Below are 26,193 nucleotides of genomic sequence, written 5' to 3' on the forward strand. Positions count from 1 at the left end.
TTTGTTTAGCAATTGAACAACAGGGGCTTTACACTGAAAGAAGACCTTCGGATACCAATCTCAGACCAGACAGAGTGCTTCCTCTTTAACAACAGTCTACTGATTATCCTCTGAAGAAGAAGGTTCTCTCAAAGAAGGCCATTATCTTGTACAGTCGCCAATCACCCTGTGGCATCATCAAGACAGCAAAGTTGACCTAAAGGTTAAAAGTCACAACCTAGATAGACTAGAGCTGTCTTTGAACCCTATCTTTGGATGCCATCTTTCCCTGTTCTGCCATACTTGGTCTGGAATGACTACCATAAAATGGACACTGGAAGTCATCTCTCAAGGTTACTCTATTCACTTCTAGTCTCTGCCTCCTTCCCATTCGCATCAAGCAAGTCACCTTTCTGTGGAATCAAGGTCTCATGTTTGTATTGTCTCTGATCTCTCTAGTACCCAGAGTGATATAGAAAGTCAGACAGGATGCAGCTACGCTGATCCTGAGAGCTCCTTTATTGGTCAAGGCAATTCTGGCTAACGACTCTCCTCCAAATGTCATCTCAGCCTTCAACTTCAAATTGTCCAGGCATAATATTTCAGAACAAAAGTCAAATTCCTAATCCTGGATGTAGGTTTGTTAAGTGCTACTCACAGAGACTTCACTACAGATACAAGGAAAATCCAATTGCAAAGCAGGATGCCCTTCACAAGAAAAAAACTTACTCCTCAAAGTGGACAAGATTTTCAATTTAATCATGTCAAGCCAAGCTTGATTTGTTGGAGGCTCCTGTTCCTAAGATCCTTCATTACATGCTGCATTTAAAGCTCTTTTGGCCTCTGAGGTTATGTCTACACTGAAGGTGGCAAATCTGCCGCCATCTGATCAATTTATCTGGTTTGATTGAGCAGAAGTGAAGACCCGCTCAGTTGATCTGGAAGTTGATCTGAAGAACTGCCTCCGAAAAAAGAGTAGCGCTGCATCGACAGGTATGCATTTCCTGTCAGTGCAGTGTAGTGGAGACGGCATGCAGAAGAGAATTTAGGAAATCGACATAAGTTCTGCAAACTACTCTACATAGTTTGCATAACTCCCATTGACTGCCGCTGAATTTGCCGGTAAGTGTAGACCAGGCCTCAATCAGTTCCGTTTAAGTCCACTTTGCAGTGATTTTGGCATGCTGCCACTCTCACATCTAGCCATACTCAGTTTTTTCCCATCCTACTGTAACCTAGTTTTTGAAAGAGTTGCTTCTTAGTTATCCATCAATTAGGGAGCCCATTCCATGTGGGATCTTAATGTTGCTCTTTCAGGGCTTATGGACGCTCCCCTTGAACATCTTTCTGAATGGCGTCTAGACCTTATTCTCATGACTCTTTTTGGTCACCATTACATCAGTCACAAGTGTCAGCAAACACTAAGCTCTCCTTGTTGGAATTCTCTCCAAGGCCTCTTTCCATTCAGCTTCACAAGAACTCAGTTCAACTCTGCATGTCGTCACTTAGGGATCTTTATTTGGCATACAGCAAAGCTACATGAGTTGATCAGATTCAAACACAGGAGGAGGTTGCAGGGTACCTCAAAGATCCAAAGTTACACAGAAACACTCTTCTTCTATATACATTTACACATCTCATTACATTTACTGTACATTGCATCATGTGTTTTGGGATTGGCTTGTTTACTTTGCAAGAACCAATCTCTGTATAGCAGACTTAATCCATGCACTATCCATGTATGATGTTACTCTTGTCCTTATACTTTCCCAATATATCTTGTCCATTGGTATCTCGTTGTTAGTAAATGCTTCCCTGGGTATTCCTCCTCTTACATTAATTAGCTCAGATATTCTGTCTCTTAGCGTATTGACCTATTTACTTACCTTAGTTAGCACAAATGTTCTGTTTCAGTTTACTGATCTTTTACCTCCCTAATCCTGTCTTCCAAGAAATGAGGCCTCTCCTATGTTCAATTATTTATGTCAAGGTAGGCCTATGCTCCTTACACAACATTCCACAGAAATAAGGTGTTGTTGAGACCTCATTCTAAGTTTATTCTCAAAGTTGTTTCAGATTGAGCCATTTCTTCCCAGAGAATATTTAAATCGATTACCTAGTATATTTCAATCTTTTATCACATGGCTGATACACCTGTTCCTTCAAATGTCAAAGCTCATTCCACTAGAACTCAGACTGCCACAGAAATCTCCATATTTGAGATCTAAAAGGCAGTCACTTGGAGTACTTCCTTTGACCTGGCCACAAGATCAGATGACAGATTTCAAAGGATATTATTACAATCAAAGTTTAGATAGTGACAGCTAGGATTACTTAATCCCACCTTCCAGATGAAGTACTACTTGTCAGTCGCCTAGAGTAGGATCCACATGGGCAAATATTTGAAAAAGAACAAAATGATTAGCTATCTTACAGTAACTGTGTTTCTTTGAAATGTTTTGTCTGTGTCATCTCATGACCTGCCTTCCTGCAATCCTTGCTTTTTCTGAGTCTTCCTTAAACTGATTTTCTGAATTAGCAAGAAAACTGTGGCTGCTCTATCCTTTATACCCTTGGTTGGGAGTGAGAAGGGCTGAGTGCACATCCCAACAGATTGCCATTAAAGATTTCAATTTTGCACTCATGGTGCAGATGCACACCCACACTGGGATTCACATGGAACAAAATATCTGGAAGAACAAGTTACTGTATGGTACATACATTCTTTTCTCCCGCTAAACCCAGGGAAAATGTTTTTGAATACACATATTTATTTAGTACTCGTTACTGATCTGAGTGCTTATAGAGTTTACGTTTAGACATTCAAAGTATCACTGAGGCCAAACATGTTCCTTGTAACTTTACCAGTCACCTAGGAAACTAGGATTTGATCATTTTGAAAGACCTGTGGCTGTATTAACTTTCTTGTTGAGTCCCATCTCTTCTAGTAGATTTCCCCTCAGATCTGCAGTGTTTTAGGACTGAACATTCAGTAGCCCTTTCTTCCCTAGCTAAGAGCAGAATTTGCAGAAATGTCCATAGGAGCACATCAGCATTTTTCTTCCCTTTCTGTTGGCTTTACCACAAGAGGGTATGAGTAGGTGCTTTTTTACAAGAATGGTACCAACACACATCTGCAAGAGATGAATAACCATTTTACTATATAATGTTGTTTGTAAATATTAGTGAAAATAGTTCTTTTATGTTTTATGCTACCCAATGATAATATTGCCTGAGTGTAAAGTTTTATAAAAAGTTATATATAGTCTAGTTTGGTTTGATTTATATGCAGTTATTCAACTTGTATACACTGTTGCAGTAACTGCAACTCCATCATGGGTGTTCTGCAAACCAAATTAATTTAAAAAGTAGTCCCATAGTATATATTTCAGACTAAAAGAGTGTCACAGTTGATTTTTTGCATGCCTTAGGAAAACACTGCATTCTAAAAGAAAAGTGCATAACAAAAGACACAGCATAAGTATGTCACTGAGAGTAGGGTGTGTTTCATGGAGCACTTGGTAACAGAGGGGATGGCAACTGCTGAATCAGATGTGCATGTGCTAGATAAATAGTGATTAATTTTTTACATTTTCATTACCAGCATGTTAGTTTTTAAAATAAACATATTTTAGCATCTGAGAATGTTTGCAGCAAGTTAATAAGAATTTCAGGATACACAAGATAAATCTTGGCTAAACTTACTTGACGGTCTCCCTTAAAAAAGTGATTGCCTATCACTAGTTTATAATTAGTTATTAAAAATGGGTTTAGTAAAAAAGCAAAACTTTTTTAATTAGTTCTTTGTAACTGAGGCTCATTGTTGTGGTTTTGTTGCTTAATGTAGCTGATGTGATTTGTGGATATGTGCTTATTCCAAAAGTAATTGATAGAAGTAGAGCTGTTGAATATGATTATGGTCCAGGGACCCCTGGGTGCCAACTGGCAAAGGGAATAAGGGGAATTTAGGGATTTACAGGGATCCCCTGGGAAGGATATCTACATAATACTTTGCCAAAGGGTGGCATGTAAATTCTGTACTGAGAGCTAGAAGCCCTCTGGTCATAATAATCATTGCAAACATAAGAATGGCCATACTGGGTCAAACTGATGGTACTTTGTCTTCCGACAGTGGCTGGTGCCAGATGCTTCAGAGGGAATGACTAGAACAGGGTCATTTATCAAGTGATCCGTCCCCTGTCATCTAGTCCCAGTTTCTGACCATTTCTGACTGGTTTCTGACCCAGTTTCTGACTGGTTTCTGACCATCTTGGCTAATACCTGTTGATGGACCTATCCTCCATGACTTATCTAATTCTTTTTTTGAACCCACTTATACATCTCCTGGCAACGAGTGCCACAGGCTGATTGTGAGTTGTGTGAAGAAGTACTTCCTTTCGTTTGTTTTAAACCTGCTACCTATTAATTTCATCAGGTGACTCCTGGTTCTTATGTGAAGGGTAAATAACACTTTCCTATTAACTTTCTTCATGCCAATCATGATTTTATAGACCTCTGTTGTACTCTTCCGCCCACCGCCCCCCCGTTGTCTCTTTTCTAAAATGAACAATCCCAGTCTATTTAATCTCTCCTCTTATGGAAGATGTTCCATACTCTTCATCATATTTGTAGCCCTTCTTTGTACTTTTTCCAATTCTAATATATCTTTTTTGAGCTGGGGCAACCAGAACTGCACGCAGTATTCAAGGTGTGGGCATACCATGGATTTATGAAGTGGCATTATGATATTTTGTTTTATAGTCTCTCTTTCCTAATGGTTCCTATTGTTCTGTAATCTTTTTTGACTGCCGCTGCACATTGAACAGATGTTTTCAGAGAACTATCCACAGTGACTCTAAGACCTCTTTTTGGAGTGGAACAGCTAATTTAGACCCTATCATTTTCTAACTATAGTTGGAATTACGTTTTCCAATGTGTATAATTTTGCATTTATTAATATACACTCTAATCTGCCATTTTGTTGCCCAGTCAGCCAGTTTAGTGAGATCTCTGTGTAACTCTTTTCAGTCAGCTTTGGACTTAACCATCTTGAGTAATTTTGTATTATCTGCAAACTTTGCCACCTCTCTATTTATCCCTTTTTCCAGATCATTTATGAATACGTAGAAAGCACTGGTCCCAATAAAGTTCTTCAGGGGACCCCAGCTGTGTACCTCTCTCCACTGTGAAAACTGACCATTTATTCCTCTGTTTCCTATCTTTTAACCAATTTACTGGTCCATGAGAGTACCTTCCCTCTTATCCCATGACTGCTTACTTTGCTTAAGAGCCTTGTCAAATGCTTTTTGAAAGTCCAGTTACACTGTATCCACTGGCTCACCTTTATCCACATTTATTGACACCCTCAAAGAATTCTAATAGATTGGTGAGGAATATTTTCCCTTTATAGAAGCCAAGTTTACTCTTCCCCGATGTATCATGTTCATCTATGTGTCTGATAATTCTGCTCTTTGCTGTAGTTTCATCCAGTTTGCCTGGTACTGAAGATAGGCTTACTGGTCTGCAATTGCCAGGACCAGCTCTGGAGCCTTTTTAAAAGATCAGCATTACATTGTCTATCCTCTATTCAACTGGGGCAGAGGCTGATTTAAGCAATAGGTTACATACTACAGTTTGTAGTTGTGCAATTTCATATTGGATTTCCTTCAGAACTCTTGGATGAATACCATCTGGTCATGGTGACTTTTTACTGTTTAATTTATCAATTTGTTCCAAAACCACCTTTGTTGACACCTCAATCTTGGGATAGTTTCTCACATTTTCACCTAAAAAATGTTTCTGGTGTGACAATCACCCCTCTCATCCTCTGCAGTGAATACTGATGCAAAGAATTGATTTAGCTTCTCTGCAACAGCCTCATCTTTCTTGAGTGGTCCTTCAGCACCTTGATCATCCAGTGGCTCCACTGATAGTATGGCAGATTTCCTGCTTCTGATATATTTAAAAAAAAATTGCTGGTAGTTTTTGGGTTTTTTGCTAGTTAGTCTTCAAAATCATTTTTTAAAAATACACGCAAGGGTAATATTAAATAAGTTATGTATCTATACTGAAAATTATGTCCTTAAGATAAGCCAGGCCCACCAGGAGGTGACATGCCTTGGACAGATTCCATCAGGCACGGAGTAATAGACACTTAACTTTCTCTGTCTGGTCTTGTGTGTATTGTCCGCTTCACAATGGAGGCCTATTTGTACTGAGTCAGATGCTAATGAAGAGACTGAAATCACAAGAGAAAATCTGCAAGAAAAAATGAAACAACAGGGGGGTATCCTGTTTATGAGTAAAGACTTTTGGGATATAACTGGGGGTTACTGACATACACGCTGGATCTTTCACCAAGGAGATGAACTGTCAGCATTTTCTGTCTTATGAAAAGAGGGTCTGGCTAGATTTGAAAATGCTGCAGAGACTTTGGGTGAGCTAAAATTCATTAGACAGGAAAGTATCTTGTTAATTAAGTCGAAGCTGTAGAATGTGTTATGATTTTGTTTTATAGATAACCATTTGTTTCTGATACTTTGACTTGCTACTTCTCAAATCTCTATTCTTTATTAAATAAACTTCTACTTGTTTTCACTCTAAACATATCTAAGTGCTGTGTGTTAAGGGGAGATGTGATCTAAGATGTAGCTGGTAAGCTAGGGGTACTGTTCCTTTTGAGAACAGCAAATCTGTAAATTCTTGTGATTGTCCGCTGGAGTAGGGGCTGGACAGTCCAGGGAGATGCTCAGAGAGCTCAGGGTTTGGAGTGTACCTATCATTAACCAGCAGAGAGACAGCAGAGCCTGCATGGGCTAAGAGGGGAGTTCTTGTGTTGCCCGTGACCAGTGGAGTCAGGGAGCTGATACATGGCAGGCACAGGCAAGGCTTTCTAATGCTAAGAGCGGGTGATAGCGAATTCTCTCCTAAACCTGGGGGCTCCTGTAAATTATCACAACAGTCTTATTTCATTTTTAATATATTTTGATCCAGATGTGCTTTTATAATGTATTTCAGGAGAGAGCCCTCAGGGAAGAGAGTTATACATCTCAGTCTTCCAGCTTTACTCAGCTTCTCACAGTGAAAGACCAAGAAGAACATCTGAAACATGAGATCAAGATGCACCAAGAGCTGTTGCAACAGGAAAAGAAAAACTTGCAAGACCTTATGGAAAAGGTTGTCTGTGACTACACTGACTTTCTAAATGCATCTTCATTGTTCACCTAAAGATAAGGAATCATATTCTTTTCTACTAGATTCGTTAAGAGGAGGTATACTCCACTTTGTACTTATAGGGCCTGATCCAGCTCCCATTGAAGTCAACAGGAGTCTCTTCATTTATTTCAGTGGGAAATGGAGCAGATCCATAGTGCTCTGCCCTACTTATTGAAGGAAGGCCTAGTGGTAAGATTTATTTTTTCCATTTATGGTACTGCTGACCTAGCCCCATGAATCAAAAGTATACTGGTTCTTTCTGCTTGGAGCCATTTTATTTATTATTCAGAGGTCATGGGCTTCCAGAGCACATGGCATCACACTCTCTCTCATGATCTATAGTTGGAGTCATTTCTTCACGGCTGACTTTGTCATTTTAGAGTCACTGTGTTTTATCCTGGTTTTCCTGTGACTCCTGCTATGTGCAGCTACCATCACAACACCTTCTTACTTGTCAGAAAGACAGAATATGCAGACATCTCCGGAGATGCTGTCAGTGGTTTTTTGTTCAGCCAGTTGGGGGTTTTGCCATGAAGTAATAGCCCCTTTTTTTTTGCCCTCAGAACTTAGTGTTCTTATGTGGTCGCATAATAGTGCATTAATACAAAATAACCAAGTCCCTGGATCGGATCTTCTTTCCAGCCCTGAATTTGCATTGAATATAACTCTTGAAGAAAATCAGTATTGATTTATTATGGGTGCATATGAAGGCATTATGAGAACTGCTCCCTACTATAATAAGGGTAACAGCAAATACCACGTTGAGGGAATATGACTTAACAAGTCTTTAATCCTTTTGATTTATTATTCGTATTACCACATCACCTATGAGCCCTAGTCATGGACCCCATTGTGCTAGGTGCTGTACAAACACAAAATAAAAAGGTGGTATAGTAGCTTTCTGCGGATTCTAAGGGTAGGTCTACACTGCTGCTGGGAGGAAGTCTTGCAGCCAGGGTTGACAGTCAGATGCTCGAGGGGCTTGGGTTGGCATGCTAAAACTAGCTGCATAGATGTTTCTTTGACATTCAAGCTGGAGCTCAGGCTTTGAAACTCAACTCCCTCCCAGTCCCTAGACTTCAGAGCCTGAACTCTGGCCTGAGCTGAAACCTATGCATTGCTATTTTTAGCATGCTAGGGTAGCCCCACTAGCACAAGTCTGTAGCCTCAGACTGCAAGATTTACTCCTAGCAGCTGTGTAGGCATATACCCTAAGTGTCCCAGTTGGATATCACGCAACAATCTTTCTGACCACAAAAACAGGAACTCTGAGAACTGGCTCAAAGTTTGGTAATTAGTTGGCAAATAAACCCACTATTGCAAAGTAACTGTCATATGTAAAAACAAGCTGGAATGGGAAAGTAGTTCTTGATTCTCATCCCCCAGTCCAGCAGAATTCAAACTTGTCACAGAGACGATGGGTTTATTTGGTAAAGAGCGTGTGAGCTGTAGTTAGTTTAACAATCTGTTTAATAACTACTATTATAGTGCTCCTAAATGGTGGTGTCAGACTGAAAGGAACATTTGCTGATGGTGGCTGCAAGTGGGTAGGTGCAAAAGAGGAAACGATATCTTTATGATTCACAAGTGAAGAGGACCAAACTTTAATTGCAGATGCCTGATCCCAGAGAGATCCCAAGCTCAGAAATCAGTATCACTCTTCCCTTAAATTGGAAATGTATTTGATAAACAAAATATGTGAGTGATATAATCCCAGGTGTTCCAAAAGCTTACATAGCAGGAAGCAATTCTGTAAGCAGTCATTTGTATTTGAAATTGAAAAATACTAATCTTATGTGTACACATGCGTGTAGTTAGCATACATATATATTTGTCTTTTATGATCTTGACCCTGACTTGTTCTTCTCACAGATTCATATTTTGGAACAAGGAAGTACATCTCTTGATTTAAATGGAGCAACAATATGTAGTCGAATAGCTGAAATGAATGGTTTGCTGGACAAAGAGGAACAGGAGAATATTGAACTACAAAGAGATAAAGCATTGTTGGTAGATCTTGTATCTAGTTTACAAAACCAGGTAAATTGCTTAATCTAATCTATATGAGGAAGTCAGGAACTTTAAAATAAATGGAGGGCCCAATCTAACTTTCACTAACGTGAAAGGGAGTCTGATGAACTGATTCAGTGCATCCCACTGCAGCCTCCTGCTAGGACTTCTGGAAAGCCCCTTGCAGTGGTTCACACTTCCCCTCACTAAAACTTCAACTTAGGATGGAGTGGAAAGCCCGACTTTCCCTTTCTTTGGGGGAAACCTCCCCTAAGAACAGAAGTGTGTAAATCTGTCCTTTCGTATTGCATCAGCTACCTAAACTAAACTGTTGTAACATAGACATTTCTGAGGAACCTATGTTTCTTTATTTTTCAGAACTGTGCTAAACACTACATAGACTTTGGATACAAAAATAAACAGCAAAAGATCTTATGAAAAGTGAAAATCAAAACTACATTTAGTTTTTATTTTCATTTTGAATATTTCACTGAAAAATTAACAAAATACATGTTAAGGACCTAACAAATACAAATCAAGACATCTGAATGTAAGGAAGTAAATTACAAGTGCTGTGCCTTAAAGTATAACGTAGTATTTCCCCATCCTTCTATTGAAATAAAAGGAATTTAAGCATATCCTTGCCATTTTCAACCCAAGTATGTGTCTAAGGGTACAGCTACACAGCAAAGAAAAACCAGTGACTGGCCTGTGCCAGCCAACGTGGGCTCAGGACAGTTTCATTGCTGTGTAGATTCTGAGCTCAGGCTGGAGCCTGAGCTTTGGGACCCTTCCATCGTGCAGGGTCCTAGAGCCTGGGCTACAGCTCGAGCCCAGAAGGCTACATATCAGTGAAACAGCCCCACAAGCCCAAGTCAACTTGCATGGGCCAGCTGCAGGGTTTTTTTGCTGTGTAGACATACTCTTGGAGTCTCTTGCCTCCCCCCCCATTGGTGGTAGATCAAGTTTTTGGCAGTCCTACCGGGAATTAAGGCTCATCCACAGTCATTGAGGACTGCCATTTTGCTCATGCAGCCTCTTCATGCCTATTCTTCAGCTTCATCCTGTTATGTGATCATTCAGCCCAGAAGATTGACAGTTAGTGCTGAGATTTTATTCCATCCTTAGGGTTGTGAATTATGCATCATGGGAAGTTAATGGCATTTAAGGGTGCTCAGCATCCTGCAGAATCATGCACTTAATCTCTTTCTGCAGAATGGATTTCAGGTTGATCACAAACAACAAGCAAATAGAGAACTACTTAAGGTTCTTACTAAACCAAATGGTGTCATTTTAGCATGTGTATCATCAGAAGGCAAAAAGCAGCCTGTGTAATGTGCTAAATATCTCTGACAAAACTGAATCACTGTCTTTGAAACAGTGCAGTCTTATGTGTGTGCATATCTATCCAATAAGACACAAGACTTTAAAAATCTTAATCATTTGGTTTTGTTCCATCTGGCCCCTTTCTTTAACTGACAATATTTTCCCCATTACAGCTTGTTGTGAGGGACAGTACACTCTCGCAAACATCTACTAAGATGCTGCAGCTTGATCAGGATTTTTCAGCACTGAAAACGAAGCATGTGTTACATCAGTCTCTTCAGTCAGAAAAATGGCAGGAAATCTCCAAAATGGCAAGCTCAATGAGGAAACTCACCAGATCAATGACGGATGTAGCGGATAGCATGGGCAAATATTAAGTTGGGTGACACAATTAGAGGTGTTATACCGTAGGTAGAATATTAATCCCTTAAGTACAGCATGACTTAATTGCAGTGGGATATTCATCTTTATCATCACTTTTGTGTTTTTAACAAAATTGATTTCAGAGATTTAAAATGCTATGAAAATATTTTAATGGAAGAGTTTCTTTTTCACTCCACCACATAGTGATAAAATATATTGTAACATGAGAATGTCTCCATGAATCCAGTAAACAATATAGATTTGGTATAGATGTGAAATCTAATAAGTGTAGATCTAGCTTTGGTGATTGCCAAATAGTGTAACTTGGGTGAGTAAAGTGTTACTCAGGTTCTCTTTACACAGTAATGAATAAGATTTCTTGTGTGGAAAAACAAGTGATATGTGAATAAAAAGGATTTTGCCCATAATAGGGCTTCATAAAAATATGAATAAAATAACCTGTTTTTCAGCAGATTGAATGGCAGCAAACTTGGATCTATGATATATGCCTAGGTAGGATTTTTAATTATGCTTCTGTATAAAAAGAGTGGCTAATATTTTCCAAGATGCCTAATTCTCATTAAATTTAATCCAGATCTCTAGACAGTTTTGAAAATCTCATCCTATATTTTTAAAAAAGTAAATGTACTAATTGTGCTTTATTCAGGGAAACAGTTATATATAGCAAGGGATTGCTCTGCTGTTCCACAAGTTTTGAACCATATCCTGTCATTAGTGTGTTTTGTTTAATCCAAAATTTTTGTTTAGTGATTGTTTAATCCATAATATCTATTCCCATAAATTAGAGACACAAGATGGGTGAGGTAATATCTTTTATTAGACCAGTTTCTGTTGGTGAGAGACAAGCTTTTGAGCTACACAGAACTTTTCCTCAGATCATGAGATTGTGTCACCCACCTTGGACTTGTCTTCACTACGCACTAAATCAGTGCCACAGCCACCAATGCAGCGGCATTGATTTAGTGCAGTGTTTCTTAACCTGGAGTTTTAGAGGGGTCGCAAGTGCAGAGCTGGTATTGGGGGTGGCAAGAAAGGTAATTGCCTGGAGCCACAGGGGCGCCATGAAACTAAGTTACATGCCTCAGCCCCGTGGGGGTGGGACTCAGGCTTCAGGGGTACAGTAGTTTGGAAAGGTTAAGAACCACTGATTTAGTGGGTGTGTTGAAGACGTGTTCAGTTGATGGGAGAGCGCTCTCCTGTTGACTCCAGTAATCCACAGAAAAGAAAAACATAAGCTATGTTGACAGCAGAGCATCTCCCATCGACATAGTAGTGAAGACAGCATAGCTAGTCAATGTAAGATAGGTCGACTTCAGTTACATTACTCACATAATGTAATTAGCATACCTTACATCAACAGAGTGGCATGGTGAAGTCAAGGCCCTGGTCTCTCTAATATCCTAGGATCAACATAGCTACAACACCACTGCATATTGATTTAAATGGTATTTCTGTGCAGAGATCTATTAATGAAAGATGTTGCCTTATTTGAAAAAAGATACGAAACACTGCAATCCATTCTTCTCACATTCAGCATACTACTGTCACCCTAGCATAAGTAGTAAACTCTTCTCTGCAGCCCAGAGAGATGTACAAATCACAAATGGGGCAGGCTTGCCTGAATAAGCTATTAATATTTTACAATAATTCAAATTCAAAAGCCTATGTATATAAAGTAAGGCTTCCTTGGGCAGATCTGACACTTTAAAGTTTTATCTTTGAAAAACAAAGTTGAGGTGTAATATTTGTACTTTGTACTTGTACTTTGTAATGCTCTAAAATATTTTCCAAAAAGCAATCATTTTTCTTACTTGTAAATGTTCATTTTAGACTGCTATCTATAATCATTTTCATTTAGTTCCATTACTTTTTCTTAAACTAAAATGTTACATGTAGTTATCTATGTCCACAAGTAAGGGTCCAATACATTATTTACCTCGTGTTACCTTATTGCCCATTCATCATTACTTTCTTATTTAAGCCTCCAACAAGTCCAGCCTGCAATATGCTGAGTGCTACAGCTGGGTGAATAACAATTTTTTCAAGTTGCTGGCAATTCTAAAAAAAAGAATTCACTTCAGGTTGACCCAAAAACAATATTTTTGTTTTAAATTTTTTTCTTTTTTTATTTTATTTATTTATTTTTTTTTTGCAAACAAACTCAAATTCATTTCAATTCAAACAAAACGCTTTGTTTGACTGGCAATACAATGTTTTGTTTACATTTTTTTAAAAATGTTAACGTTAAAATAAAACTAAAAGGAAATTTCAAAATGAAAAGTTGTTTCAAATCAAAATATATTGTTTAGAAAATGTCACTGTGTTGATTTTGTTGGGAATTTTTTAATCAAAACAATTTGCAAATTTGACACAGATTAGCAAAGTGTTTTGATGTCACCAAATCTACATTTATTTATTTATTGCACAGCTCTGAGTGCCCTTAACTCCCATGACACTCTGGTCAGGTCTACAATGGAACAGTCTTTATCCAACAAATGTATATATAAGAAAGAGGCAACACTTAATTAATGTGACACTGGGAAACAATGAAATTATGAAGAAAAAAGAAACAAGATTACTCAGAATACTGAAGTCAGTAAATAACTCCAAAAATATACTGGTATTAGTATAACTGAAGCAACTCTGCAGTCTTCCTCAAACTATGTACTAACAATCTCCATTCTTGAATACATTTGCACTTAAATGGGCCCCAGCTACCATTTTACATTAGAGAGCATATAGGTACAGAGTAGTATCCTGACACACTTCCTATTTTTAGTTAAGATGCTAATTAGGTAAGAAAATCTTAATATTTGCAGTATCGCTTTGAACTTCAGTTCTCCTACTATTTGAAATATCTTGAATATAACGGGCTCTGAGGTTAGCCAAATACAAATCTTATTTCCTTAAGACAATTGGCAAGTTATTCACAGCATCATCACTGTAACACAAATTTAGAACTCTTGGTTCACTTATGGTATTTATTTCATAGTGTTCAGATGTGTGCTTGGTGCCTCACAATATGAAGACAATCCCTTACCCCTAAAAACCAACACATTAATTTCACATATAATCCAGAGAAGAAAGCAAAAAAAAAAAACAAAAACAAAAACCAAAACAAACAAACAAACAAAAAAACCACGCCACTCAACAGGGGAATGGATTGAGGCACTCAAGGACTGGATACTCAGCGGACGCTACTGTACAGCATAACATAGAATAAAGAAGCTGTGGTTTTGTTAAATAGATGTGGTGATTGGGTAGCTTCTGTTAGACATTGCAATAGCAGGGGATCATAAGAAGGGCACTCAGTGAAGAGAGTGGCCTTGTCAACAAGCAAAGAAAGGAGAATGACTTTCTCTGACTCTCTTAGCTATTATACTGGCTAGCCATCACAACTGAAATAAATGCAGTGTAAAAGGGTTACTTTTTTGATGTGCACAATGCATAACCATTGAAAGGTGGGGCGGGGAACATAGTGTTTCCAAACAGTTTATTAAACATAGAATAGAAATTAAAGAAAGAGATAACCTAGACCATCCCCTGCCACTATAGGATTTTACCAACACTATCTTAGAATGCATTGTTCTGTCTTAGTTTTAAAGTACACAGGTGATGGGACTTTCACCATTTTCCATGAGAAATAAAGTACATTTGAAAACAGTGTTTAAAATAATTCACAGATGTGGGTTTTCCTCACACCCATCTTGAACAAGCATGGAGGCTAGTCTGGATGGAACCTAACAGTGTTTTAATTCTTGTGACTGGTACTTGATTCCTACCCGTACAGTTTTCTTTGGAACTGTTTTGAACACAGTTTGATCCGATACACACCAGCCATCTTAACTATGTTCAATATTGATGTAGTGGAAATTGTTTAATCCCATTTTAACAACATTTATGAAACAGAGCTCCTTCTATTGTGTGAAAAGGCCTATTTCATTTTACTTTTAGGAAGTGTTTTCCTAGTGTTCAGTCTAAATTTTCTGTTGCTTAATTTTATTGTATTCCTGTTTTTATGACTTTATACAGGTCTTCTTCCATCTTGGTGAGCAGTATTACAAATGGGGGGCTTTCAAAGGCCCCAGTCCTGCAAAAACTTAGCTTTATATATAGATTTCATGGGACTGCTCGTGTGCATGATGCTAAGCATGTGCATAAATATTTTCAGGACCTAAGTCTGTCATTGCTGACTAACATCTGTGTTTCAGCCTGGGTGCCTGCTGGCACATCCTTTGATGTTTAATTTGAATCATTCGGTCTTAAAGAGACACTGGCACTTAGTGTAAAAAAAAAAAAAAAAAAAAAGATCACATGACTTTTTTTTCCTATTACTTGTAGCACCTAAGACTATAACTGCAAGAAAATAATGATTTTTTTTCCATTTGTTCACTTTGTGCATTTAACAGCACTATATATAATCACTTCCACTGTTTCCACCACAGTCAATTTCCCCTGTGGTTTGTGTGGGTCTTTCACATAATAACAAAAGGGAGAACTTTAAAAAGAAATTGCGATTGTAAAACCACCCAAATTGGCAGGGACACTCAGTAAAGTGTCAGATATGAAAATTACTTTTTAAAGAACACCGTTACCATGAGATTGGGGGGCAAAGTTTTCAAAAACACTTAAGTAATTTAGGAGTGTAAATTCCATTTTCATAGGTAACTTAGGGCCCAGGTCCTCAAAGGTAGTTAGATACCTAACTTGCATGGGAGTTCCAGGTACTACATCTGCCTCTGAGTCCACTGCCCTGCCAATTTTAGAATCAGATTTTTTTTAAAAGAGGAAAATCTATCCCGTTGCTGAGTGAAAGAGTGGAGGAGAAACTAACTATACAGAGAGTATAATGGGGACAGGGAGAGAGAACAATGTGGTTATCTAATCCCTTTCAGTTACAGCCACTTTAGGTGTTACTTATAACAACAGTAAATTAAAAAAACCCTACAGGAGTGCAATGCATACATTGATAGTATCTCTTTAACACATTCATTTAAAAAAAAGTCTTAGAATTCATGTTCACTCTGTCACTAAACAAAGATCTGTCCTTTACCTGGCTTAAAATAGATTGAGAAAGCAGGTAAAATACCAGCTCTTGCTCCTTTCAGGGGGCCCTTCTCAGCAGCCAGAGTCGTCCATAGGTGGACATTAGGGTGGTCTCCAGCCCAACGATGTCTGTCTAGGCACTCTCTTCATTTTGTATTTTTTTCTAATCCAAGCCTGCGGATTCCAGGGCTTCCCAGCTGTTTCCACTCAAGGCCTGAGTGATGATGCTACCCCCACACCGCGCAAGGGGCCAGCGGGTTGCCTGCCCCAGGTGAGCCGCATGTGCGTGGCAGGCCGGCCGGCCGGCTCGCTGCGTGCTGGGTGCGGGTCTGGCCGGCAGGGGGCGTGGGGCTGCGCGTCTCCCGAACTCCAAGGAAGGAGGCGGGGGCAGCGGGGAAAGAGGTAACTAGGGGCCACTGGAGGGCTCCGGCGGCAGCAGCGGCGGGCGCGGAAGGGACGGCAGGGGGGCGCTGCCAGCGTGCTCGGCAGCTCGCGAGCCCTTGCTCCCGGGTACCGTGCAGAGCAGTGCAGTGCAGGGGGTGCCGGGCAGCGGCTCCTTCTCCACCCGTCCCTACCCTGCCCTGGACTATGGAGGCGCAGCAGGCAGAAGGTTAGTCCCCGGGTGGGAGGGCGGCGAAGTCGCGGCGGGAGTTTTGCGGGTTGTTCTTAGCAGTGAGTCCCTTTGTGTTCTGCTCTCTTCGCCTTTCCCTTCTCCGGGTGCAGCGTCTGCAGGCTGCAGAGGGGGGGAAATCTCCTTCCTCGGGACCCTGGGCTCGCAGCTCGGCTTCTTCAGCCTGGCCGGCCCTTTGTCAGCAGGGGATGCGGGTTAGATAAAACCTCGGAGAGAAATCAGCCCAAACCGCCCCACAACCCCCTGCAAGGAAATCAACTTCCAAGGGGCACCTGCGGGCTGGGGGAAGTTATTTCTGGTGTGGTTGGGTTTCTCCCTCTCTTTTGGGGGGTGCCTCTCTTAGTTACCCCAACGCTACAGGTGGGCTCATGTAGAAATAGATCTGGGTTGGTTTAAACCAGAGTTGGAAAGATTTGGGTTGATCTCTGGGAGATGGGGAATGACTGGCTCTGCTCCCTCTCTTCTCCGTGTTCAAGACCTTTCTATCCAAGAAATGTTGTTTTGTTTTTCTTTCCTGCTCTCTATAATTTGCTACAGTGAATGTATTGGAATGTGCTACTTACCTGGCTCTGCACCTTCCAGATGATTGTGTGGCTTCCTTTAGTCCTTGCCCCAGTCCCTTTCGCAGATAAATCATTTGCACTTTAATCTGTTCACTGGAATTGAAAGGTAAATGATGGCCTGTTGGCTGCAACACAAAGCACATCCCCACTTTCTGTATTTGGGGGATGAGGAGGGAAGGGCGTTCTGTTGAATAATTAAAGACCTCATTTGCCTCTTAGAGATTAAACAGTTCTCAAAATACATTGTGGGCTTTTGTGTCACTAATGACGTGCTTGTCTGACTTGTTTAAAAGCATCCTTTGGGGGGGCTCTTGCATTATCTCTCCAAGGCTTTGCAGGGATTGCTGTGTAACAGGATCCAGAATGTAGAGAGTATTTCTTCAGCAAAGTGGCATGATAGCTCCTTGAAAAAGTCTCTGTCCCCATCTCCATGTGTCCTGAGTCCAGAGTAGTTTCTTCTGGGATCACCATTTTACAGTCTTGCAACTCTAATTTCTGTTTTTCCCTTCACTACTGTTATGCATCCCGCATAGATACCGTAGATGGAGTACAGCAACTTTTTAACAGAGCCCCTTTTAAAAAGCAAAGCACTTTAAATATTTATTTAAAACATATATAAGACGCTCCTCTGTTTAAACTAGAGCCTTCACATCATAGTTCACTTCTTTCTGAGTTTTCTCCACAGAGAGAAATTATAATCCTGGTCTTGTGACACTGCCAGCGTGTGTGAGTTGCATACAATAAGCCAGATCATGTTTTTTAAACTGACCTCTCGATTGAGATCACAAGGGAGTCTGTTTAAAAACCGATAGCATAATCTGTCCCAAGATATTTTTTAGGTTTTTCTTTATATAGTTTTATTCAATGTTAGTTAATAAATAATTGTATTGTATTTAATTTTATTTCTTAATTATCTCAAGGTCAAATTATATAGAGCTGAGCACTTCCAATTTAGACTGGATGAAATTCACCACTGTGCAGAAAGCCAGTTAATTTTGAAGGCTTATGCAGGATTTAAAAGGTGTCGGGGCCAACATAGGGCCTTCTGCACAGGGATGAATTTTATCCACCTTCTAACTCCCACTGACTTCTTTCGGAGTTGAGGAATCTCAGTATGTGGTGGGACAAGGCCCTTAAACCACAACGGCGAGTGTAATAATTTCTCTGAGAGTGGCATGCTTAGAAAACATGATTTAATGGGGATGGGCAGAGAAACAGAAGGTGAAATTTACTGTGGTAAATATAGGCCACTTTGATACTTACCAGAATTATATTAAATAGGTGCACCAAAGGAAAGCAAATGGTGGTTGTGAACAGGATTGTATGTATTTTCTCAGAGTAATGCAATGGGGAATTTGGCCTTTGTTTAGTTATTAAAAAAAGAGTTAAATGTCGTTATTGTAGTTTGGTGCCTGCCGAGGAACAGGCACTCTTAAGCAACAGCATGTTCTGTATGCTGTTATTACTCAAGCTGATTGAAAAAATTAATGGATTTATATAGCTCCGCTCCTGGACTTTTCTAATGCTCTACATTGAGGCTGCAGCGTAATACAGTTTTTTTTTGGATCCCTGTTTCCTAAATACATCTTTACGAATACCACGTTAGGTGATCCTGTTCTTCAAAGAGCTTGATATGATAGTATACCTTATTCTTTTCCTGGTTTGTAGGATTTGTGTGAATGGTCAGATTCCAGTTTGTCCCTTATACAGTGCAGTGAAATATTTTTTCTCTAATTAATAAGATGATTATGTTCATGGGACAGTTTTTAAAAATTCAGTGCAATAGTGTATATTTCAGCCAGCAGCTCTTCATAGTATTCCCCCTGCTGCCATTACTGCCAGGGAAGAGATTGTCCTTGTTAAACCAGTCATTTACTACACCAGTTAATGTGAATGCATGTTGGATAGTGCGATTACATTAGGCCACTTCATGTTGCTTAGTTTTGTTCTGTTCGTGATTCATTTTAGCCCTCAGTTTGGGTGGATCTTAGTGCACAGATATCTTTTTCATAACAAGTATATAAAATGTATTGCAGTTAGTTAATCAGAAAACAAACAAGTGTAGGATGCCCCCAGGTTTCAGCCATTTCTTTTTAGATTACATTTTTCCATTGTTTTTTCGCTTGTTTCATTTCTCTCTCCTTCTCCCTCAGGACAGTGTCTGTAGTAAAAAAACAAACAAAAAAAACCTTCCAGTAATGTTAACATGCAAATAGAACCCATGCTAAAGCTTCATGGCACTTGTATACCTGGAAACCTTTTATTCTGAGATCCTCTCCTCTTATTTCAGACTTAATTTAACCCTCATTACTGCAGTTATAGACTTCAGTCTAATCATCAGCAGAGAGAACTGAATCTCAATGCTTTTAGCACAGTGGGATTCAATTAAAGACACTTACATCCTAGCCAGAGAACTTAATATTTTTGGTCATATTATTTTCTGCAATTTTTCAGAACATTGCTTACTACTTTGTTAGTTACCTGCTGTAGCTATTTGCTTTGAAAAATCCATTGAGTTCCAAGTATCTGATTAAGCGCAGGAAAAATATGGACATGTTTTAATGAGTTTATGGATTGCCTGAAAGGAACCTTTAGACGCCCACAAAGAAATGAATTCTGAATAGTTTGTTTCAATGTGCACTGCTGGGGACTGCATTCTAACTGAATGGAAGGTAAGTGTTTAAAAAATGTGAAAGCCCTCACAAATCCCCCCGTTATTTAACAACTTTCAGGAAATTAAATGACTTTTCACCTGTTTTAAAAATTTCTTTCTACACAGTCTAGTTCTTTGTGCCATTTTATGTTGTCACAGTGAGGGATGACATAATTCAATAAAGTGTGCAATAAATCAAGAATACATAATACACCCCCCACACACGCCCACATGTATATGAATATAAAATGTAGATCTCTTTGTAGCAGGGGAAAGGGAGTTGACCAGCATCTTCAGTCTATCTGCAAATCGTCATGTACTGTTATTTACAGACTATCTGAATTAAATTAAAACTTTTGATGGGTTCTGTGAATCTTCATGAAACTGCAAAAAACCCTCTTCTGAATAATTATTATTTGCATTGTGGTAGTTCCTGGTGGCTTCAGCTAAGCTCAGGACTCCATTTTGCGAGGCACTGTATGAACACACACATCAGTAAGAGACCGTCTGTGCCCCAAAGACTTTACCAACTAAATCCCTAATCCCATGCTTCACTTTAAGCATTGGAGAAGTCCCATTTGATTTAAATGAGATTACTCGTGTGCTTAAAGTTAAGCACACGCACAAGCATTTTCAGGATTGGGGCCAAGACAAAACAATGGAAGGGAGGATGGGAGAATTATAAGGATCCTAATTATGTGTATTAAATATTTTCAGTTTAAGCAAGTATTAATTAATAAGAGCCCGTATAAAACCAGAAAAGTTTACTCAAATAATAAACATCATGAAATACAAACCATCAGCGGCTATTAGCCAGGATAGGCAGGGACTGCTGTTTGCCAGGGGCAGGGAATGGCTCACTTGATGATTGTGTTCTACTCATTCCCTCTGAAGCACCTGGCATTAGCCACTGTCGGAAGACAGAATGCTGGGCTTGATGGACCATTGGTCTGGCCCAGTGTGGCTGTTCTTATGTTCTTTCTTTTCCCAAAATTTGTGCTTCTGTCTGCTTTTATCAGCACAGGGTTGATGCTGGGAACCTCCCATTCAGTAATCCCAAAGCTAAGTGCTGAAAATACCTTGGAATACTTAATACCTATTTTCCAAATAGTCTCGCTTCAGAAATAAGGGTATTTACAAATATCACGGAGTCTGAGGAGAGAGGTTTGTGTCTCGAGGGTCAGGTCTGCTTAGCCACCTACAGTTCCCCTCATGCAACACTAGCCTTATTGTTTTGTTCCTACCCAGTTCACCTTCCCATCCTAAATCTCCTGAAATTACATTGTCCCATGAATCCCTTCTGACCCTCTCCCTAAACAGAGCAGCCTACTTTCCCTTCTCTCCTACTTTCTAACATAGCTTGTGCCATAACCTCCTACCCTCTACATTCCTCTATTGATTTCTTTTCTGAGGGGACTTTGTTTCTAGTTCAACTATGTGCAATTTGGTGCTTCTGGCATTGCATGTGCCCCAGAATCCTTTACAAAGACTGTTGTGGTACTTCCCTGTAAGCACCTTGGCAACTGTTGCAAAATATTTTGAGGTACATGAAGGTACTAGACTAGAAACAAGAAAGCCCCTTCGTAACACAAACTGGAAGAGCGTGAGGAAAAATGTCACTAATTACAGTGAAGTGCTGCCAGAATTTTCAAGAGGAGCTTTCTTGAATATTTGCCAGTTCAGCTGGTGGTATGTGTGACATCCCCTGGGCAGAAGACTCCTCTACCCTAGTTGTTCTCTGTCCTCCCCAACACACAAATCAATTCCATTCTCTCCCTACCCACACCCCATCTATCCTGTGTTCTTTTCCCACCCCCATCGTGCTTCTTGCCCACCCCAACACCTCTGGGAGGTTCTAGGTGGCTCCCTGACGTAGCATCTCTTCCTTACAGCAGTGATGGAGGTGTTCTGGACTTGTAGCCTCTGGCAGGCAGGGCAGGCATCTCAGAGCTTCTCCCTCTGGGGTTGGAATGCGGTGGGGAGTGGGTCCCAGCTGGGGATGCTCTGAATGTCTGTTGGAAAATGTTTTCTTTAGTTCCTGGGATGGATGGGACTCCCAGTCAGTGGAGTGGAAGCTTCTTCCTCCACCTCACATCTGGAGTGACTGGGAGGAAAAGGTGTGGGGACTACATTGTGCCTCGCCCGTGTACTCCTAGCCATGGCGGTGGTGGGCATATGAAGGGAGTGAAAAGGGAAGTGATAGGTTAGCATATTTCCCCCTAAAACTGGAAGTCTTGGCTGCTGTGTTAATAACACCACATTAAGACGGGGTCAGGTGAAATTTGGGGTCAGGGCTGTGATTTATAAGAACTGAATATTAAAATATTTATCAAGATTGCCTAGAGTCTGAGAGAGCACAAAAAGGATAAAAACAGCAACTCAGAAGAAAAAATAGAAATAAAACAAGATGCCGGTGATATCCTTGGATTTTAAGCAAATAAATATCAATAAACCAAATGCGGTACTTTTATTGCAACCTTTTGAACCTGTGCTGCTTTTCAGCTTTGAACTTACTTTTGTGACAAGTGCTTTAACAATTTGCTGGAGCTGAAGAAATTTGAATGGGGTAATGCTACTCCTGAGCAATGAGAATATAAAGTGGCTGGATATTGTAGCCTGATTTCTGGGTGTTTATTTATTTGAATGGGGTTCGCCAATCGATCTGAAAAGAAGATAATGAGGTTCTAGTCCCAGAATCAGGCTCCAAAAGAGTTTTTACAGGGACCCCCAGGGTGCATGACAGGAATGCTCACACTGATAACCGAATCTATATAATTTTATAAGCTTTTATTAAGATAACATAAAATGATAGACAAATGACTGATTAAAAGAAAATGAATAATCAAATGGATAATGGGTAGGACTACAGTCTTATTCTAAAGCACATATGATGTATATGTTTATACTGTGTGCTTTGGATTAATATTCTCACAGCCTCCCCTGATGACCTTGTTGATAGAGATGTCTTTTGAGTGGAGGGGTGGAGAGCTAGGCAGTGCTCGAGGGCTAAGATTACAAATAATACTAAGTATAAACTAAGAACAAAAGATTCTAACAAACACTAATTAAAAAATAACTTACAGAAGGAGTAGCTGATGATCACCCCCAAGTAACATGGTTTGCCCCTTTTTAAACCCTGAACAGTATGGGTCCTCCTTTGGAAGTCCAAACTGCTTCTTCACCCCAAATTATTAGGGTACATTTATTCTATAGGCTGGCAGGTTCATACATATTAATGACAGATCCATATCCTTTCCAGGTGGTTCGCTCATCTCACCTTTGTTATTTCTGGCTCTTTCTGTGGGTTTTGTGGCGTACCTGTGTAGTTTACTTGGGGCATAAACTGAGGCAGCCCCTCTGTCTTGATAGCTCCTGACTTATCTAGAATAAAGGTTATAACCATATATGTCTTATTCTTTTAACTCATCATTACTTATCCAAGCCAAAGGTCCTGAACATATGTATGCTAACTGCCTTAGCTTTCATACAGGATGTGGCCTGTAAGGTACCTTGCATTGCAGCTATAATAAGTTAATATGAATCTATGACGCTAGTATAATAAAACAACAATACGTAACTCTATAAGGAAAGGTGTATATATGTGCAAACAAGGAGGCTAGTCCTATAGGCTAGAATGCCATATATAACAGCCCTTCCCCATCTTAAATGGGTGGCCAATTATATAAAACTTCAACTTTGCCAATTTTATAAACAAAGATGATGATGATGATAAACACAGAACACACTAATAAATACTGCATCTAATTGTTCTCCTGTATTTTATTATTCCTTTCCGCTGGAAATGCTGATCATGAGAGCTCTTTCTGGGGAAGGAGTGCAAATATATGTGCTCAGTCAATGCAGTTTTTAATAGAAAGTTTACTTGCTTTTGATGCCCTTCTAATGTGCCTCACAAGTCAATAAAGTATAGAAACATTAGCACTCTGGTGTTTTTGAGGAATTTTATTTCAGATCTGCTTGCTTAAAGGTTGATTACAACAGAGCGGGCTTGGTACTAGAAGGCAAGGCGGTAGAAGTACATGTGTATGTGTTACCCAAATAACAAATATTACAGGATCTTATTAGGGGATAAGGCAACAAGCCACGTTTATTGTGAACACAGAAACTTGGTAAATAGTATTAAAGAAAAGAAAAGTATCAACACTAATAACATTAATATTGTGCTTTACTTAGTGAAATAGCATTAATAATAATGTAAACACTAGGAAAACAGTATTAACATTATATCAATACTACAATTACAGAGACACGTTTCAATTGATGCTTTCATTCACACTCACACAGACTGACAGGCATACACGGACAGGGAGACAGACAAACGTACATAGGGATCTTCCAGATGTCATAGTTACCAGCCTCTTGGTGCTCATGATAGTCACTGGCCAGGTGACTAGAGCATGAAGATGAGGAGCAAGGTTCTGCCGATGCGCATTGGTACTCCTGGCTGATGTGATGTTGTAGACCCGAACCTCCAGCCTTCATCTTCTTGTCCCATTTTATAGGGAAAGGACCCCATGTAAGTCTATGGGTTTTGCATTGTCATGCTGCAACTGCATTCTTGGTGTGATTCTCAATCACCCACATTCTTGCAAGCTTGATCAGATTTTGTCCTTTGAAATGGGCTGGCTCCAAAGTCATCAGGGTGGGTTCCTCTTCGGCCATTTGATCATCTTTGCTTCTTTCTTCTTCCCTCAAGCGTTTTAGGTGAGGCTGGTGTTTTTTTCATGTCTGTTTTGATATCCCTTACTCAGACCAATTGTTCAATCACTCTTTTTGTCTACACCCAACTCAATTGCTCGGCCATTCACACTTCAATCACTCAGGGCCAACTCCTAGCTGAAGAACTTGCATATTATTTTTAGAGCAAACCTTATTTCATTTTTGACGGTGTGTTTCACAATTAGATACATTACATTGCACAGTGTGGCTTTTGTACTTAGAATAGGATTTTTACAAATATATTGGAAGCAGGTAAAATTAACAGATAAACTGGCCAGTGGACATTTACAAACAATCTTAAAATTATACAAAGTGCAGACAGACTTGAATTAACATCTAAAAGGGTAGAACAGTAAGAGTCAGTTTGAGGTTTTAGCTTTTGATTCAGACTGATGTGCCTTTTGATAGGAGGGGGGGGGGGCAGTGTTGTGGCTCTGTTCTTACATACATTTCAAAAACAAGATTTTGGCCAACATATGTTCTAGATGGCACTATTTAGGAGTGTGGGTGCTTGTTGCTTAGCAGCATGTTTCAAGGTAGAGTATTCCAGGAATCTTGATTTTTTTTAGAAAGAAAATTGAATATGCTCTATTTCAAAAGGTGTCAGAATGGCAAATTAGACCTTATGTAACATGTACCCTGTGCAGTAATATAGTAAAGGGGCTTGATCTGGACAAGCTGGTTTTATTTGACTTTATTTAAGTCTCGTAGTAAAACAGTGAAGCATAATCATAAGAGTTTTAATTAAAAAGTGGCAATGATTCTTTTATTGTTACACTGCACCTCTCTGAAAATGGGCCCTTTGTCCAACAAAATTTTTGAAGGTATCTGGCACTGGAATGGGGCTCAAGAGAGCTGGATTCTATTAGCAGATCAGTCACTGACCTTCGGTATGACTTTGGGCAAGTCACTTAGTCTATATGTGCCTTAATTTTCCCATCTGTAAAATAGGAATAATGATACTTAATCCTCTTCGAAAAGCTATTTGAGGTCTATGGGTGAAAAGCACAACATAGTGACTATGTATTATTATTGCAGTTACATTTTTGTATCCAGGATACAGTTATATGCCACAGAATGGTTTCTGTAGAAGATACATTAGATGAACTGCTAAACTGCCAAAGTGTGATGCAGTCTCTGTCTCAGATCCCGAAGCTTCCTCATTGTCTCCTTGTCTGCCTTTTAATTTTTAGAGGGTATTCTAGCATATAGGGTAGTAGAACATTTACCCTCCCATACTTATGCATTGAACTAAAGTAAGTATTAAGCCCTAGTGCTTGCAAACTCCCATACCAGCAAGTTCAGTACATGGGCAGATAGCTGGTATGTGTGAGAGGGCATGGTTTTAAGTCAGATCCTCATCATGACAATAAGGCACTTAGGTTAAGATTTGCCTGCATTCCCTCTGCTGCTTGTCACCTTTGCATGTTGTGACTCACTGCACTTCGAAGTAGTACCCTGTAGCCCCCATATTCATCATTTGTATATTGTTGTGACATTTTGTGCAAAGCATGCCTCATAAGGTATCATATGAAAAGTCATGATTTGCTGAAATTCATTGTCCTAAAGTGCTTGGGGAATTTGCTTAGATTACAAAGGCTAGTGCATGTCCACTAGTCTTTGATGAAGTGGCAAACCAATTAATG

At 39.7% G+C, this 26,193-nt stretch overlaps 2 protein-coding genes and 1 long non-coding RNA gene across 6 annotated transcripts in view; 2 read left to right on the forward strand and 1 right to left on the reverse strand.

Moving 5' to 3' along the window:
• Positions 1-11,400, forward strand: part of LOC137152145 (interaptin-like) — a 49,340-nt gene extending 37,940 nt beyond the window's left edge. The window contains exons 8-10 of the mRNA XM_067546699.1: positions 6,997-7,155; positions 9,067-9,234; positions 10,704-11,400. Coding sequence (XP_067402800.1) covers positions 6,997-7,155; positions 9,067-9,234; positions 10,704-10,907 — 531 coding nt within the window. The 3' untranslated portion in view covers positions 10,908-11,400. The remainder of the gene's footprint in view (positions 1-6,996; positions 7,156-9,066; positions 9,235-10,703) is intronic.
• Positions 1-16,118, reverse strand: part of LOC137152146 (uncharacterized) — a 31,660-nt gene extending 15,542 nt beyond the window's left edge. Inside the window, exon 1 of the long non-coding RNA XR_010919447.1 lies at positions 15,968-16,118. This is a non-coding gene — a long non-coding RNA (uncharacterized lncRNA). The remainder of the gene's footprint in view (positions 1-15,967) is intronic.
• A 169-nt stretch (positions 16,119-16,287) lies between these two features.
• TPD52L1 (TPD52 like 1) overlaps positions 16,288-26,193 on the forward strand; it is a 77,472-nt gene continuing 67,566 nt past the window's right edge. For all 4 annotated transcript variants that reach the window (XR_010919449.1, XR_010919448.1, XM_067546705.1 and 1 more), the window contains exon 1: positions 16,288-16,570. Coding sequence is in view for 2 of the 4 variants with exons in the window: in XM_067546705.1 (XP_067402806.1) it covers positions 16,549-16,570 (22 nt within the window). In the remaining 2 variants the exon portion in view is untranslated. The remainder of the gene's footprint in view (positions 16,571-26,193) is intronic.

The sequence above is a fragment of the Emydura macquarii genome, unplaced genomic scaffold, assembly GCF_026122565.2.
Source record: "Emydura macquarii macquarii isolate MOO-44397 ecotype Brisbane River unplaced genomic scaffold, CSIRO-AGI_Emac_v2 contig_1146, whole genome shotgun sequence".
Classification (NCBI taxonomy): domain Eukaryota; kingdom Metazoa; phylum Chordata; order Testudines; family Chelidae; genus Emydura; species Emydura macquarii.